At 31.4% G+C, this 12542-nt stretch overlaps 1 protein-coding gene across 1 annotated transcript; it reads left to right on the top strand.

Annotated features, from left to right (window-relative positions):
- The first annotated feature begins 10215 nt into the window (after positions 1 to 10215).
- Positions 10216 to 11983, top strand: LOC140813905 (2-oxoglutarate-dependent dioxygenase 19-like). The gene is made up of 4 exons (XM_073172717.1): positions 10216 to 10483; positions 10611 to 10849; positions 10980 to 11307; positions 11545 to 11983. Exons 1-4 carry the CDS (start codon positions 10253 to 10255, stop codon positions 11800 to 11802), a joined length of 1056 nt encoding a protein of 351 aa, XP_073028818.1. The 5' UTR covers positions 10216 to 10252; the 3' UTR covers positions 11803 to 11983.
- The last annotated feature ends 559 nt before the right edge of the window (positions 11984 to 12542 follow it).

A 12542-nucleotide genomic window follows, 5' to 3' on the forward strand; every position in this document is an offset into this window, starting at 1 on the left:
GAAGCTCAAGGATATTCTACCTCGTGCTGGCATTGTCTTGTGTGTTAACATTATCAGAAATTCTTTAACATTTATAATGGTGCTTATTGTTTATTAAATATTTAATGGATGTTTAAGTTAAGCAAATATATTTTGATTTTGTATTGTTTGGAATTTTGAGTTAATATTGTCTACTCTTGGTGAAGATTAATTACTCATATATCTATATGTTGAATATTTTTCAAGAATATATTTAGATTGAGTTAAAATTTTAAACGTTTGTGAATTATTTTGGTTCTCTCCAATTTTGTTAACTTCAAACTTTTAAAAAATATAAAAGGAGATCTCATTATGATTTTAGAAGAGAGATTGAACTTAAATCGTGATAGAGAGATAAACTTTGTGCTTAATTTGTTATAAAAATCAATGTTTTTTATTCTCGCAAAAGGGAAGAAATATGTTGAATAACATTATTTTTATCCAATTTTGGTAATCGGGAGATTGTTGAGTTGTGAAAACGCTAATATTTTTTTATTTTGGTGATAACAAAACTTGTTATTGTATAGCTAACATATTTCATCGAGTGAGATGTAAAGTTGAAAGATTTGAGAAGCTAGAGCTCAAATTTAGTCAAGTTGAAATCTGACGAGTTTAGGAGTTTCTATAATATTATAACTTAATTATCTAAATGACTAGAGGACAAAATATTTTGAGGTAGAATAAACATTTAAATTATATTTGAAAAACTTGACCTAATTTTAACAGTTATTAGTTGTTAAAAAAAAAATTTCTGAATGACTAAACTTAACTAGATCACTAAAACGATTTTAAACATGAAGTCCGGCTAAGCTAGTGAGATCCTCGTACGAAAACGTGTATGTGGCCCTTACACTATTATCTTATTTTGAAAAGTATTAATATTCCTAATTTTATGTTGACATAATATTATTTTTATTATTAAATGATAATTAATTTTATTAAATATTATTATTATTATTATTATTATTATTATTATTATTAATGATGATCATTAATTTTATTTATTATTATGCTATTATCGTCAAAAATATTAATTATTATTGTTATATTTTTTACTGTTTTATTATTAATATTATTTTTGTTACTATTTTTAATATTTATTTATTAGTATATATATTACTTTATTGTTATAATTATTTATAAAAATAATAAAAGATAAAACTTTATTATTTAAGTATTTGAAAAATAAAAAATGGAAGAATACATATAAATAGGAAAATTTGGAGATCGAATGAGTAAACCCAAAACAAATGGTGGGAATACACCTATTCACATACCATTCCAAGGTGATTAGGAGGGAATAAATGTGTAAACGAACTGAATCTAGCCAAATATTAGTAAAAATTTAAGGTTCGAGTTCGACTCGAATTAAGTATATTAGAGTTCCAGCTCGATTCGAAACTCGAAAATTTAAATTTTTTTTTTGCTTGAGTTCGGCTCGAAATGTTCGAACATATTCGCTAGTTATTCGAAATATTCCCAGACATTAAGGTTCGAGAATAAAGATTCGAAAACTCGAAAAGTTCGAAAGTTTCAAAATGTATATATATTTAATATATAATTATATTATATCAATAAAATGTTAAAGTTTGAAAGCTGTTCGTAAACTATCGAACAAAATAATTTTGGTTCGAGTTCGAATCGAAAAAAATTCGAACATGTTCGAGTTCAGCTCGGGTTCGAATACAAATCAACTATTTATCGGGTCGGCCAGATTGGAATACATACATTCGTATTTGATTTTGTCGGCCTCATAATGAAGAACAAATGATTGAAACTCAAAAGAAATAAATATGTGTGTGTATGAGTATTGTTATTTACCTTTTATTTTTTGTTATTCGCACTCTAGTTGTGAATAAATTTTACGCATTCAGTCGAGTGTACCTCGTGTTTATATGTATGTATATATAATTCAAATTCACAGGTATAAAATTGTTGAAATATCAACCACATTCGTGAAAAATTATGAAGTTCTCTTCATAAACATTAACATTATAAGTTTGTAAGAACTTAAAAATCATTTACAAACATGTTTGATTCATAAATTTTTTTATAAAAAAAAAGTATATTATACTTTGTTAATTGATTGAATTTTGAACTTTAATCTGTATAGCTTACATAAATGAAATAATTAATTACCCTTTAATTTTTGAAATTAGGATCACTAAATTAATAGGACAGGTACCAAGTTAGACCAAATTAAATGTGGTGTTCCATTTAGTTCATTATTGGGTATTAGTTCAAGTTTTATATGATTTTCAACCTAAATATTAAAATTTTCAAATTGGCTGATTTTCTACAAAATGTGCATTTTATTCAATATTAATATATTCAACGGAAGCTTCCATTTTTTAAATCATGTTACGTGAGAAACCCCACAAAAAAAATGTGTAAACGTCTAAATTATTTTTTCATATGATGCCGTAAGTTGTTAGTTCAACGACTATAAAAAGATCAAAATTATTTTTCCATATGATGTAATATATGATTCTATGCGAAAAATAAATATTTATTCCGACCCTTAATTTAATGTTTGGATTTTATTCATGTAATTTGTTAAAGTTTGATTTTCATCTAGTAACTTCGATTTTGTTTTGATTTTGGTCATTTTTTCTTGAAATCATTAAATCAAGTGAATATTAATTATTTGATATTGATATTCTCACACATGACTATTGTGACTCTAATTAAACACACACACACACATATATATAAGACATAATCATTGTCAAATAAATAATATTCGATAATTTTAGTTGTTTTCGGCAAAAAAAAACTAAAAAAGTAATTAGACGAAAACCAAACTTTGAAGAGTTACCTAACTACCAGGGCTCCGCACCCTGGTTATCTATTAAGTCCAGGGATCCGTACCCTGGCTCGGGGTTCCGTAACTCGACCATTTATGAAGACCAGGGCTCCGCACCCTGTTATCTATTAAGTCCAAGGTTCTCAAACCTGGCTCGGGGTTCCGCACCTCGACTATTCCCAAGTCCCGGGACACGCTCCCCGGCCCAAGGCTCCGTGCCTTGGTTATTTATAAGCCCAGGGTTCTCAAACCTGGCTCGGGGTTCCGCACCTCGACTATTCCCAAGTCCCGGGACACGCTCCCCGGCCCAGGGCTCCGCACCCTGGTTATCTACTAAGTCCAGGGATCCATACCCTGGCTCAGGGCTCCGTACCTCGACCATTTATGAAGGCCAGGGCTCCGCACCCTGGTTATCTATTAAGTTCAGGGATCCGTACCCTGGCTCGGGGCTCCGTACCTCGACCATTTATGAAGGCCAGGGCTCCGCACCCTGGTTATCTATTAAATCTAGGGACCAGTACCCTGGCTCGGGGCTCCGTACCTCGACCATTCCTAAGTCCGGGAGACACGAGGCCCCGGCACATTCTTATTAAGCACGGGAGGTATGAGGCCCCGGCACATTCTTGAAAGTCCAGGGCTCCGTACCCTGGCTCGGGGCTCCGTACCTCGACCATTCATGAAGGCCAGGACTCCGCACCCTGGTTATCTATTAAGTCCAGGGATCTGTACCCTGGCTCGGGGCTCCGTACCTCGACCATTCTTGAAGGCCAAGTCTCCGCGCCTTGGTTATTTATAAGCCCAGGGTTCTCAAACCTGGCTCGGGGCTCCGTACCTCGACCATTCCCAAGTCCAGGGACCCGTACCCTGGCTCGGGGCTCCGTACCTCGACCATTCCTAAGTCCGGGAGATATGAGGTCCTGGCATCTTATGCAAAGACCGGGAGGCACAAGGCCCCGGCATCTTATCTCAAGTCCATGAGACACGAGACTCCGGCATTTCATCTCATTTCTGGGAGACAGGAAGCCCCCGATGCTTTTATAGAACAAGATTGATTATCTCTTTGGGAATCCAAGCATGACTGATCGGGACAGCGAGTATGACTCTAGCCCGACTATTTAAGGGATGTGTGATGATACCCCCGTAAGAGCTCGAGTCATGGATGACCCGGAATATCAAATGGATTCCCAAATCCGAGTAGGTCTGCAGGTGGATTCTTCTGGAGCCGGGCAGGTGCAAGCCCATGCTCTACTCTCCGGGCAGTCATAGGCTCGGGCTCTTGTATAAATCTCCAGGGAGGCGTTCTACCCGGCCACCTCGGTATGAGCACTGCACTCGAGTATACTAGCAGAATAGGATGTGGGCGACTGTCCCATCTCTGACACCGTGCCGATGAGTTGACATGTCAGAATATAGGATGTGCTCAGCCGTCCTACTATAATTAGTAGGTAGCACGGAGAACGAGGTCATCATTACTCCTCATACTATAAATACTAGGTTATCTCTTTACATTTACATTGGATTCATTCACACCAATATCACAGCCATCACTTGGCTACATTGGTTTTATTGCTTGAGTACTCTGCTGACTTAAGCATCGGAGTGGTCACGCCGGACACCCCTCCGGCGCCCATTCACGAGTTCATCTCCTTCTCTGCAGGTCATAGTGGAAGCTATAGCTCACAAGTTCATATACTTTGCTCATTTTCCTGAACAACACTATAAATTATTGATTCGATCCGGTGGAGCACCCGACCCAACTCACCCATTTCACTAGGATCGCATCAGGCTGTATACACGTACATGAGTATTTATACAAACATGATATAATTCTTTACAACTTCAGAACATTTCAAATTGTGTACTTTATCAAGCAAATAATTAGCTTAACAGGTTTTTGCAGGCTACAACTTTAGTTCGTAGGTTTACTTAGTATGCACCTAAAATAACGACTATGAGTTATATCGTCATATATATATATATATATATATATATATATATATATATATATATATATATATATATATATATATATATATATATATATATGTGGGTTGCAAGATCAAAACTGGTAGGCTAAGGAAAATTATTATTATCACGTTCTAAATAAATATGTTATTATCCCGAAAGCGATGTAGTGAGGATATTTCAAATTAATGGTATACAATATAACTTTATTGTTTGCTTTTCAAGGAGTGGTTATTCTCTGTTTACTAAGTAAGATCTTCTAGAAAATGGGCATTTTATTCAATATAAAATTTCCAGTTTTGAGGAGACTTAGAGATCATATGAGAAAAAACACTCCACAAAAAAATTAAATTAAATACTTTTGCCTCAAAATTTACGACTTAGAGTATTGTGATATTCGATACTTCAAACTCTGATATATTTTACTTAATTCCACAGATTATAAAAAAAAATTAAACACCTCAAATATTATATATATATATATATATATATATATATAAACAAAATATAGTAAATCACATAAATTTTAAAAAAGAGATGAACAAAATATTTTTTCTGTTATTTATTGTCTTATTTTTATATATAATTTTAGGTGCATTTAGTTTTTAATAATTCGGGCAAACGAACCTTGTTTGAGCATATAATAACATTGTTTAGAGCACCAAATATAGCAAATGATTTCGTCACTTTTGTAAAGGGTATTTATAAACAACAAAAAATCTATTAATATATTTAAAATGTTATACAATCAGTGTGACTCCAAATTGAGGGTTTGATCCTGGGGCGGAGCTAAGATTCAAAATTACTTGGGGCTGGCTTCGTCCCATACTGTATTTAATAAAATAAATAATTAACTAAAAAATTTAAAATAAAAAATATTTAAACGTTGACTTCATGAAAACATAGAAAAGAGGATTTAATACCTTCAATAACATGAAGCTAAAACACTGATGAAGTTGTGATCTTCGATTCTTCTTAGAATAAAACTCATTAATTATTAAATCGTTATCAATTTTTTCAACCAAATCTCGTTCGATGTAAATTATCATATAATCTCTGAAAAACTATGCTTCCATCTTGTTACAAAAAGTTGTTTTAAAAAATTTCATTGATGAAAATGCTCGTTCCGTTGTTGCTGTGGAAATGAGACGAGTTAAAACAAGACGAATCAAGATGTCAATTAAATAAATAAATCAGATTTGATAAATCAGTAAACGACGTAGATAAAAATGTATGAATCACGTGTCCATCAAATCATAGGTTCCTGATAATTAATCTTCGACTAATTCAGAAATAGTTGATAAATTCTGAAATCTTTCATAGCCAGCAACATCAAGTTTGTACTGATCCAATTATATTATCAAGTGATGCAAATCTTGTAAATCAAAATCAAGATAATAGAATTTCTCAACAAGTCGATAGATAGGGGTGTCATTATGCACAAAATTCAAATCATTGATATATCATATAATATCACATACTATGATTCACATGAAAAATTTGCACAATTTCTCAAAATCATTACTTTATTTTTCTCAAAATCAATTCTTTTAAACACACACTAGTTCATACTGAAAAAAATAAAATTCTATAAAACTTTTAGTATTAATAGAAATCAAATAAAGATATAATAAAACATGTAGTAACAACATAAATGTATTATCGTATTAGCTAAATTTAATATATTTGTGTGTTATTGTAAATATAATTTAAAAATATATTTGGAACTTAAAAATAATTTTATAAATCAACTTACCTTAGATTTTTCAACTTTTTGAGCAAAATACGAGCGAAGTCAAATTTGATTATAGTATTTGTAGAATATCATTTTAAAATATTACTCATAGTTAACAAAAATTTGAAACACAAAAATAAGGCAAAAATTTAAAAAAAAATACAGAAAAACAAAATAAAAAATATAAAATTTGTAAAATTTGGGTGGGCTCCACCCTAACCCAACGGTGGCTCCGCCCCTGGTTTGATCTCTCGTCCCTCATTTATACCTTCGAGGTGGTGGTCTTTTGTGTAGCGGTCTCATAGATTAAAAGTCTCGAAATGAGTCGACCTGGTTTATACAATGAAAATGAATATTTTGACATAAAAAAATACTTTTAACTCAAATCATTATATATTACATAATATATTTTTGACATAAAAATAAGAAAAAAATTTATTGTTCATGTAACTTGAATGTTTTTTTGGTATATTTTTTACATAAAAAGTAATATTTATAGCTCAAATCAACATATATTATGTAATATTTTTGGATAACATAACTAACACAAAATGATATATTTGTAGTGAAAATAATATTTGGACATAAAAATAATAATTTTCATAGATTGTATCAAATCATATATTTGTCTTATAAATTTAATTCATTAGATGATCTCATAAGATTTTTTATGGATAACTAACCTTCATTAGGGTCATTGTTTATTCATTTACCTTTAATTTTTTTTTTCCGAAAGCACTTTAATTTATTAGTCAATATATAATAATTCGCCTCTTCCACTTGGTAATATATATATATATATATATATATATATATATATATATATATATATATATATATATATATATATATATATATATATATATATATAAATGGTCATTATGGATGACAATAATAATAATAATAATAATAATAATAATAATAATAATAATAATAATAATAATAATAATAGTTTCAAAAGATTTAATAAATTCCAATTGATTATTAATATTAATTCAATAGTTTCAAAAATTTAATAAATTCCAATTGATTTAATTTGTCATTCGTAATGACAATTTAATTCTCTTTAATTTAAAATCAAGGTATATATGCATATAATTTACCTCAATTTCTTAATTGCAAAAACAAAAACAAAAAGATTTGTGTTTCACGAAAAACTGAAACAGGACGACTAAGAGTGCGTTTGGTATAAAAGCTAAAAATATGCGTTCGGTATAAAAGCTAAACTAAGAAAAGTGCTTTTATTTTAATTAAAAAAAGTGCGTTTATAATTTTGAATCTGTATGGATGGGTTTTTGTGCATAAAAAAAGCACTTGTTTAAGATAGAAATAGAGTATTTTTAAAAGCCTATATCTTGAGCTTTAACTAGCTTTTCATTAACCTAAAACCAAAACAATCACTAGCCGATCATTTTTTATCGTCTCTGGGGTGAGAATAAATATCGAATTTCTGGTATATTAAGATTATTGTACCCAAAAAATACCGAATTTTCAATATACCCAAACTTTTGATACGATACGGTAACGATACCGAATTTTTCGGTATGATAACCATATGAAATTTAAAAATTTCAGTATATATCGGAATACCGAAATATCGAAAAAATATATAAAATTTTTAAACAATAAATTTATAAAAAATTTAAAAATGTAAGGTTTATATATATATATATATATATATATATATATATATATATATATAAAACGCTATATACTGATAGCATACGAAATCTCGGTATACCGTACAATCTTCATATAATCGGTCTGCTAGTTATACTTACCGAAAATTTATGTACGACATCAATATAAAATTTGCTTATACCGTAATTTTCGATACAATATACGACCCTTAATCATATCTCAACTTTTTTACTCCATTTTTCTACAAGGTAAAAATTTTCGGCAAAAACTTGTGTGAGACGGTCTCACGGGTCATATTTTGTGAGACAGATCTTTATTTGGATAATCCATGAAAAAGTATTACTTTTTATGCTAAGAGTATTACTTTTTATTGTGAATATGGACAGGGTTGACCCGTCTCACAGATTGAGATCCGTGAGACGGTCTCACATGAGATCTACTCAAAATTTTCAAACTATTCCCCATTAAGTCACATTTTTTTTTACTGCACACTAAGGCAGATTAAGATATATCAAATTATTTATAAAATTATTTGTATTTATTTTTTGTTACATTAAAAATTACAAGGAAATCCCGAATATGAAAAGTTTACGTTGAAGGGACCCAAGAATTTAGATTTATTAGAAAAAATATTTAAAAGTTTTATAACAACCGGATATATTGCAGTATCATCATCAGAGGTCGACCATTTCATAATAATTTCAATGACGATACAAATGATTTAGATGTCCAGTTAGGACAGTTTCAAAGTGATAACTGAAAACCAAAAAGTTACGGAAACTCAAGAATGAGAACTGACAACTCTAAGCAGCAAAGAAAAAAGAAAAAAAAACGAGAGTGGAGAAAAAATGGGTCTTATATCCACTAGGTTAGCTAATCAACTTGATCGTGTGCTCCAAAAATTTGAGACTCAAAATTTTATACATGAAACACCAAAAGATGATTCCATCTAGCATTGAAAATTTCCTGAAGTTTCTACGTAGTTTGCCTGATATGATAATTAGTAGTGAGTAATTCTTCATAGTTATTTAAGTTCTGAGTGAAAAGCAAAATAGACAAATATTTATTGGATTGAAGGACTCAGAACTGCAGTTTGGTCACTAAAGATGATTTGAAGGGTTATTGACATGACTTATGATTTTTGGAAAAATACTTGAAGTTTTCACTTGTTTTTTCTCCTTTAATAGGATCTGAGAGTTCAATTTCAACTACATCAAATAACTATGATGAATCAAGTGATTCAGACATTTCCGTTGATTCGATTAGAAATACACATGGCTCTAATAAAAAAATAGCTTTATTATTATTGTGTGATGTTACGAATTATTTTTTGAAATATATTGTTAAAGAAGAACGTAGGACATTGTGGCTATTAGGGTCTCAATGGGCAGTGGATATACTAAATAACAACGAGACACGATGCTTTGAAATGTTTAGAATGAAGAAACATGTTTTTTTATAAACTATGTGATGATTTACTTCAAAAATATAGCTTAGAGCCAACAAAAAGAGTTGATATATATATATATATATATATATATATATATATATATATATATAAAGATGAGATTATTTTTGTACATTATGATATTATGGTTCAACCTGCTTCGGTTAAAAATGTTCAAGGGTATTTTCAAAACAAAATAAAAAACTAAAATCATAATAAGACCAACTTATATAATAAACTTTTTTATTTTCTTCATTATAACTCATTGACACACACACACACACATATATATATAATATTATAATATGACATAATGTTATCTCTCAAAATTGCCCTTACATGATATATATATATATATATATATATATATATATATATATATATTAAACTTTTGTTTTTTCTTTTGTGTTTTATTTCAATATTTCAAATTACACTTTATCTTTCCATAATTTCTAAAATTATTATATGAATATCAAATAAACATAATTTACTCAAATAACATAATAATCCTTTATTAATGATTACAACAATAATATTAATATTAGAAAAAAATTGTACACACGTGTATCCTGTGCATATATATATATATATATCGCCTCGCCACCCTCACAATCGTTATTTGCTCCCCACACACAAATTAATGGCGCCGACAGTTCCTCTTGTTCGTGATTTGTCCATCAAAGACCTGGCCAATTCATCAGATATCAAAACAATCCCTTCTCAATTCAATTTTGTTACTGATCCCAAAGGCTTGATTTCGGAATCGCTCCCAATCGTCGATTTTTCCCTGCTGGTCTCTGATAATGCTGATCAACGGTCCCAAGCCCTCTCAGATCTTGGCAAAGCTTGTGAAGAATGGGGATTCTTTGTGGTATGCTCCCAAACAGCAGTTTATAAGTATTTCTTTTACAATAAAAAATTGCTTGAAAAATGGGTTTCCAGTATTTTAGTGTTAAATTCTCTTGAAACAAATTAATTAAATTGTAAAAATTTTGCAGTTGATAAATCATGGGATCCCAGAAACTCTGATGAAGGCAATAATCGAAACGAGTTCTGAGTTTTTCGACTTACCGATGGATGAGAGGCGGCGATATGAGGCCAAAAGTGCGTCGGATCCTATAAAAGCCGGTGCCGGCACTGCCAATGGTTCAGACCACAAGGTTTTCTTGTGGAGGGATTTCATGAAATCCTACGTTCATCCTCATTTTCACTGTCCAGATAAACCTCAACACCTACGGTAATAAACTTACGATCCAATGTAATAATGAAGTAACCAAGTTGGTATTAATTCGAGACTAAATTTGTGAACATGACACCTTTAAAGATTTTAACTTCTTCTTTATTTTTGTAACTATGAGAATTTTTAGGGACATCGTATCCGAGTATTCCGAAAAATGTCGATGGGTTGTGAGAAAACTTCTCCAGGGAATTTCTGAAAACCTGGAATTGGAACCAGGATCCATGGATGAAGCTCTGAACCTGGATTCTTGCTTTCAATTGTATGCTACAAATTTTTACCCGCAGTGCCCGCAGCCTGATCAAGCGATCGGGATCCCTCCGCATACTGATCCTGGCCTTTTGACATTTTTGATCCACAATGGAGTTGCTGGCCTTCAAATAGAGCATAATGGAGAGTGGTTCCATACCAATTCTCCAGAAAATTCTATATTGGTTAATACCGCAGATCATCTTGAGGTATATTAATTTCATTACGTTAAAAAAACGATTAAAATTGATTGAAAAAACCAAATACAGCGAATCATGACTGAAATATGACAACATAAATGATCAAAATCACTAATAGTAAAAATACAGCACTGAAAATACAATTTTTTTTCCATTTATACGATTTTTGTCATGGTACAAACAAGAAATCAAAAGCATCATTTTCTATTTTTAGTTATTTTTGAATGGTTGAATCGATTTGACCAGATATTTAGCAATGGACGATACAAAAGTGTGAAGCATCGAGCTATAGTGAACACCGAGAAGGTCAGGGTTTCTGTGGTCGTGGCAAATGGTCCAGCACCAGATGTACTTGTGAGCCCATGTGTGGACTTGGTGCAGCGCGATGGCCGTGCTTTGTATGGTTCGATGAAATTCATAGAATACGTCGAGACACAATTAAGCAATCGATACGACGGCAAATCAAACTTGGAATGTATCAAGATCCAAGGCAGCCAAGACTAGGTGTGCAGGATATCATGAGCACCGCCTACGTGACGGTGCATATGATGTGTGTGTGTGGTTCGCTGCATATGATGTTTCTCTATAATTACAAGATATTCCATATTATTATTGGTATGTTATTATGGATGATTTCCTAGATTTTCATCCATCTTGATTAGTTTATTAAAATACTTTTGAACTAGCTGGGGTAGTTTATATATTTAAATTTTAAAATAAGAATCTTTTGACAAATTTTTTAATTAAAAATATTGATTTGATCTACCAAGTAGCAGCACGTTGAGGACTAACAAGCAATGTGGCCAAATTCAATAATGCTTCTCTTATTAGGTCCTCGGTGTCCTTTTCCGAGTGTCCATATTCCCTTTCACTTGTAGGGTGGGGAAGAAGTGACGAACAACCCTTTCCAAGTGTCAACGAATTAGTCATTTTAAAAATTTTACTTTGGGTTTGGATTTCTCACTGACACTGATAGGTTTGGATCATTAGGGAGTGGTATGTGAGCTCGGACAAGCATAGAATACCCCTCTGCATCCCCGAACCAGAAAATCCTCTTTTTATCTTATTATTCACTTATTTAATTGAATACAAAAAGACCTCCATACTTTAATCTATCCGAGTCTGTCATCAGATTCTCCATTCCTAATCATGGACCAAACTAGGATAGATTCGATGCTACATGTTGAGGTACTGCCCCACATGGTTTAGATGGACAAGATTCACATATATATGTGATTTTAAAA

Source organism: Primulina eburnea, chromosome 15, assembly GCF_022965805.1.
Source record: "Primulina eburnea isolate SZY01 chromosome 15, ASM2296580v1, whole genome shotgun sequence".
Classification (NCBI taxonomy): Eukaryota; Viridiplantae; Streptophyta; class Magnoliopsida; order Lamiales; family Gesneriaceae; genus Primulina; species Primulina eburnea.

Bases quoted from the DNA above. Each gene is read 5' to 3' on its own strand.
- LOC140813905 (XM_073172717.1), top strand. From the start codon at position 10,253: ATGGCGCCGACAGTTCCTCTTGTTCGTGATTTGTCCATCAAAGACCTG. The intron at 10,850-10,979 runs GTAATAAACTTA...GAGAATTTTTAG, and splicing joins GATAAACCTCAACACCTACG to GGACATCGTATCCGAGTATT. The intron at 11,308-11,544 runs GTATATTAATTT...CGATTTGACCAG, and splicing joins ATACCGCAGATCATCTTGAG to ATATTTAGCAATGGACGATA.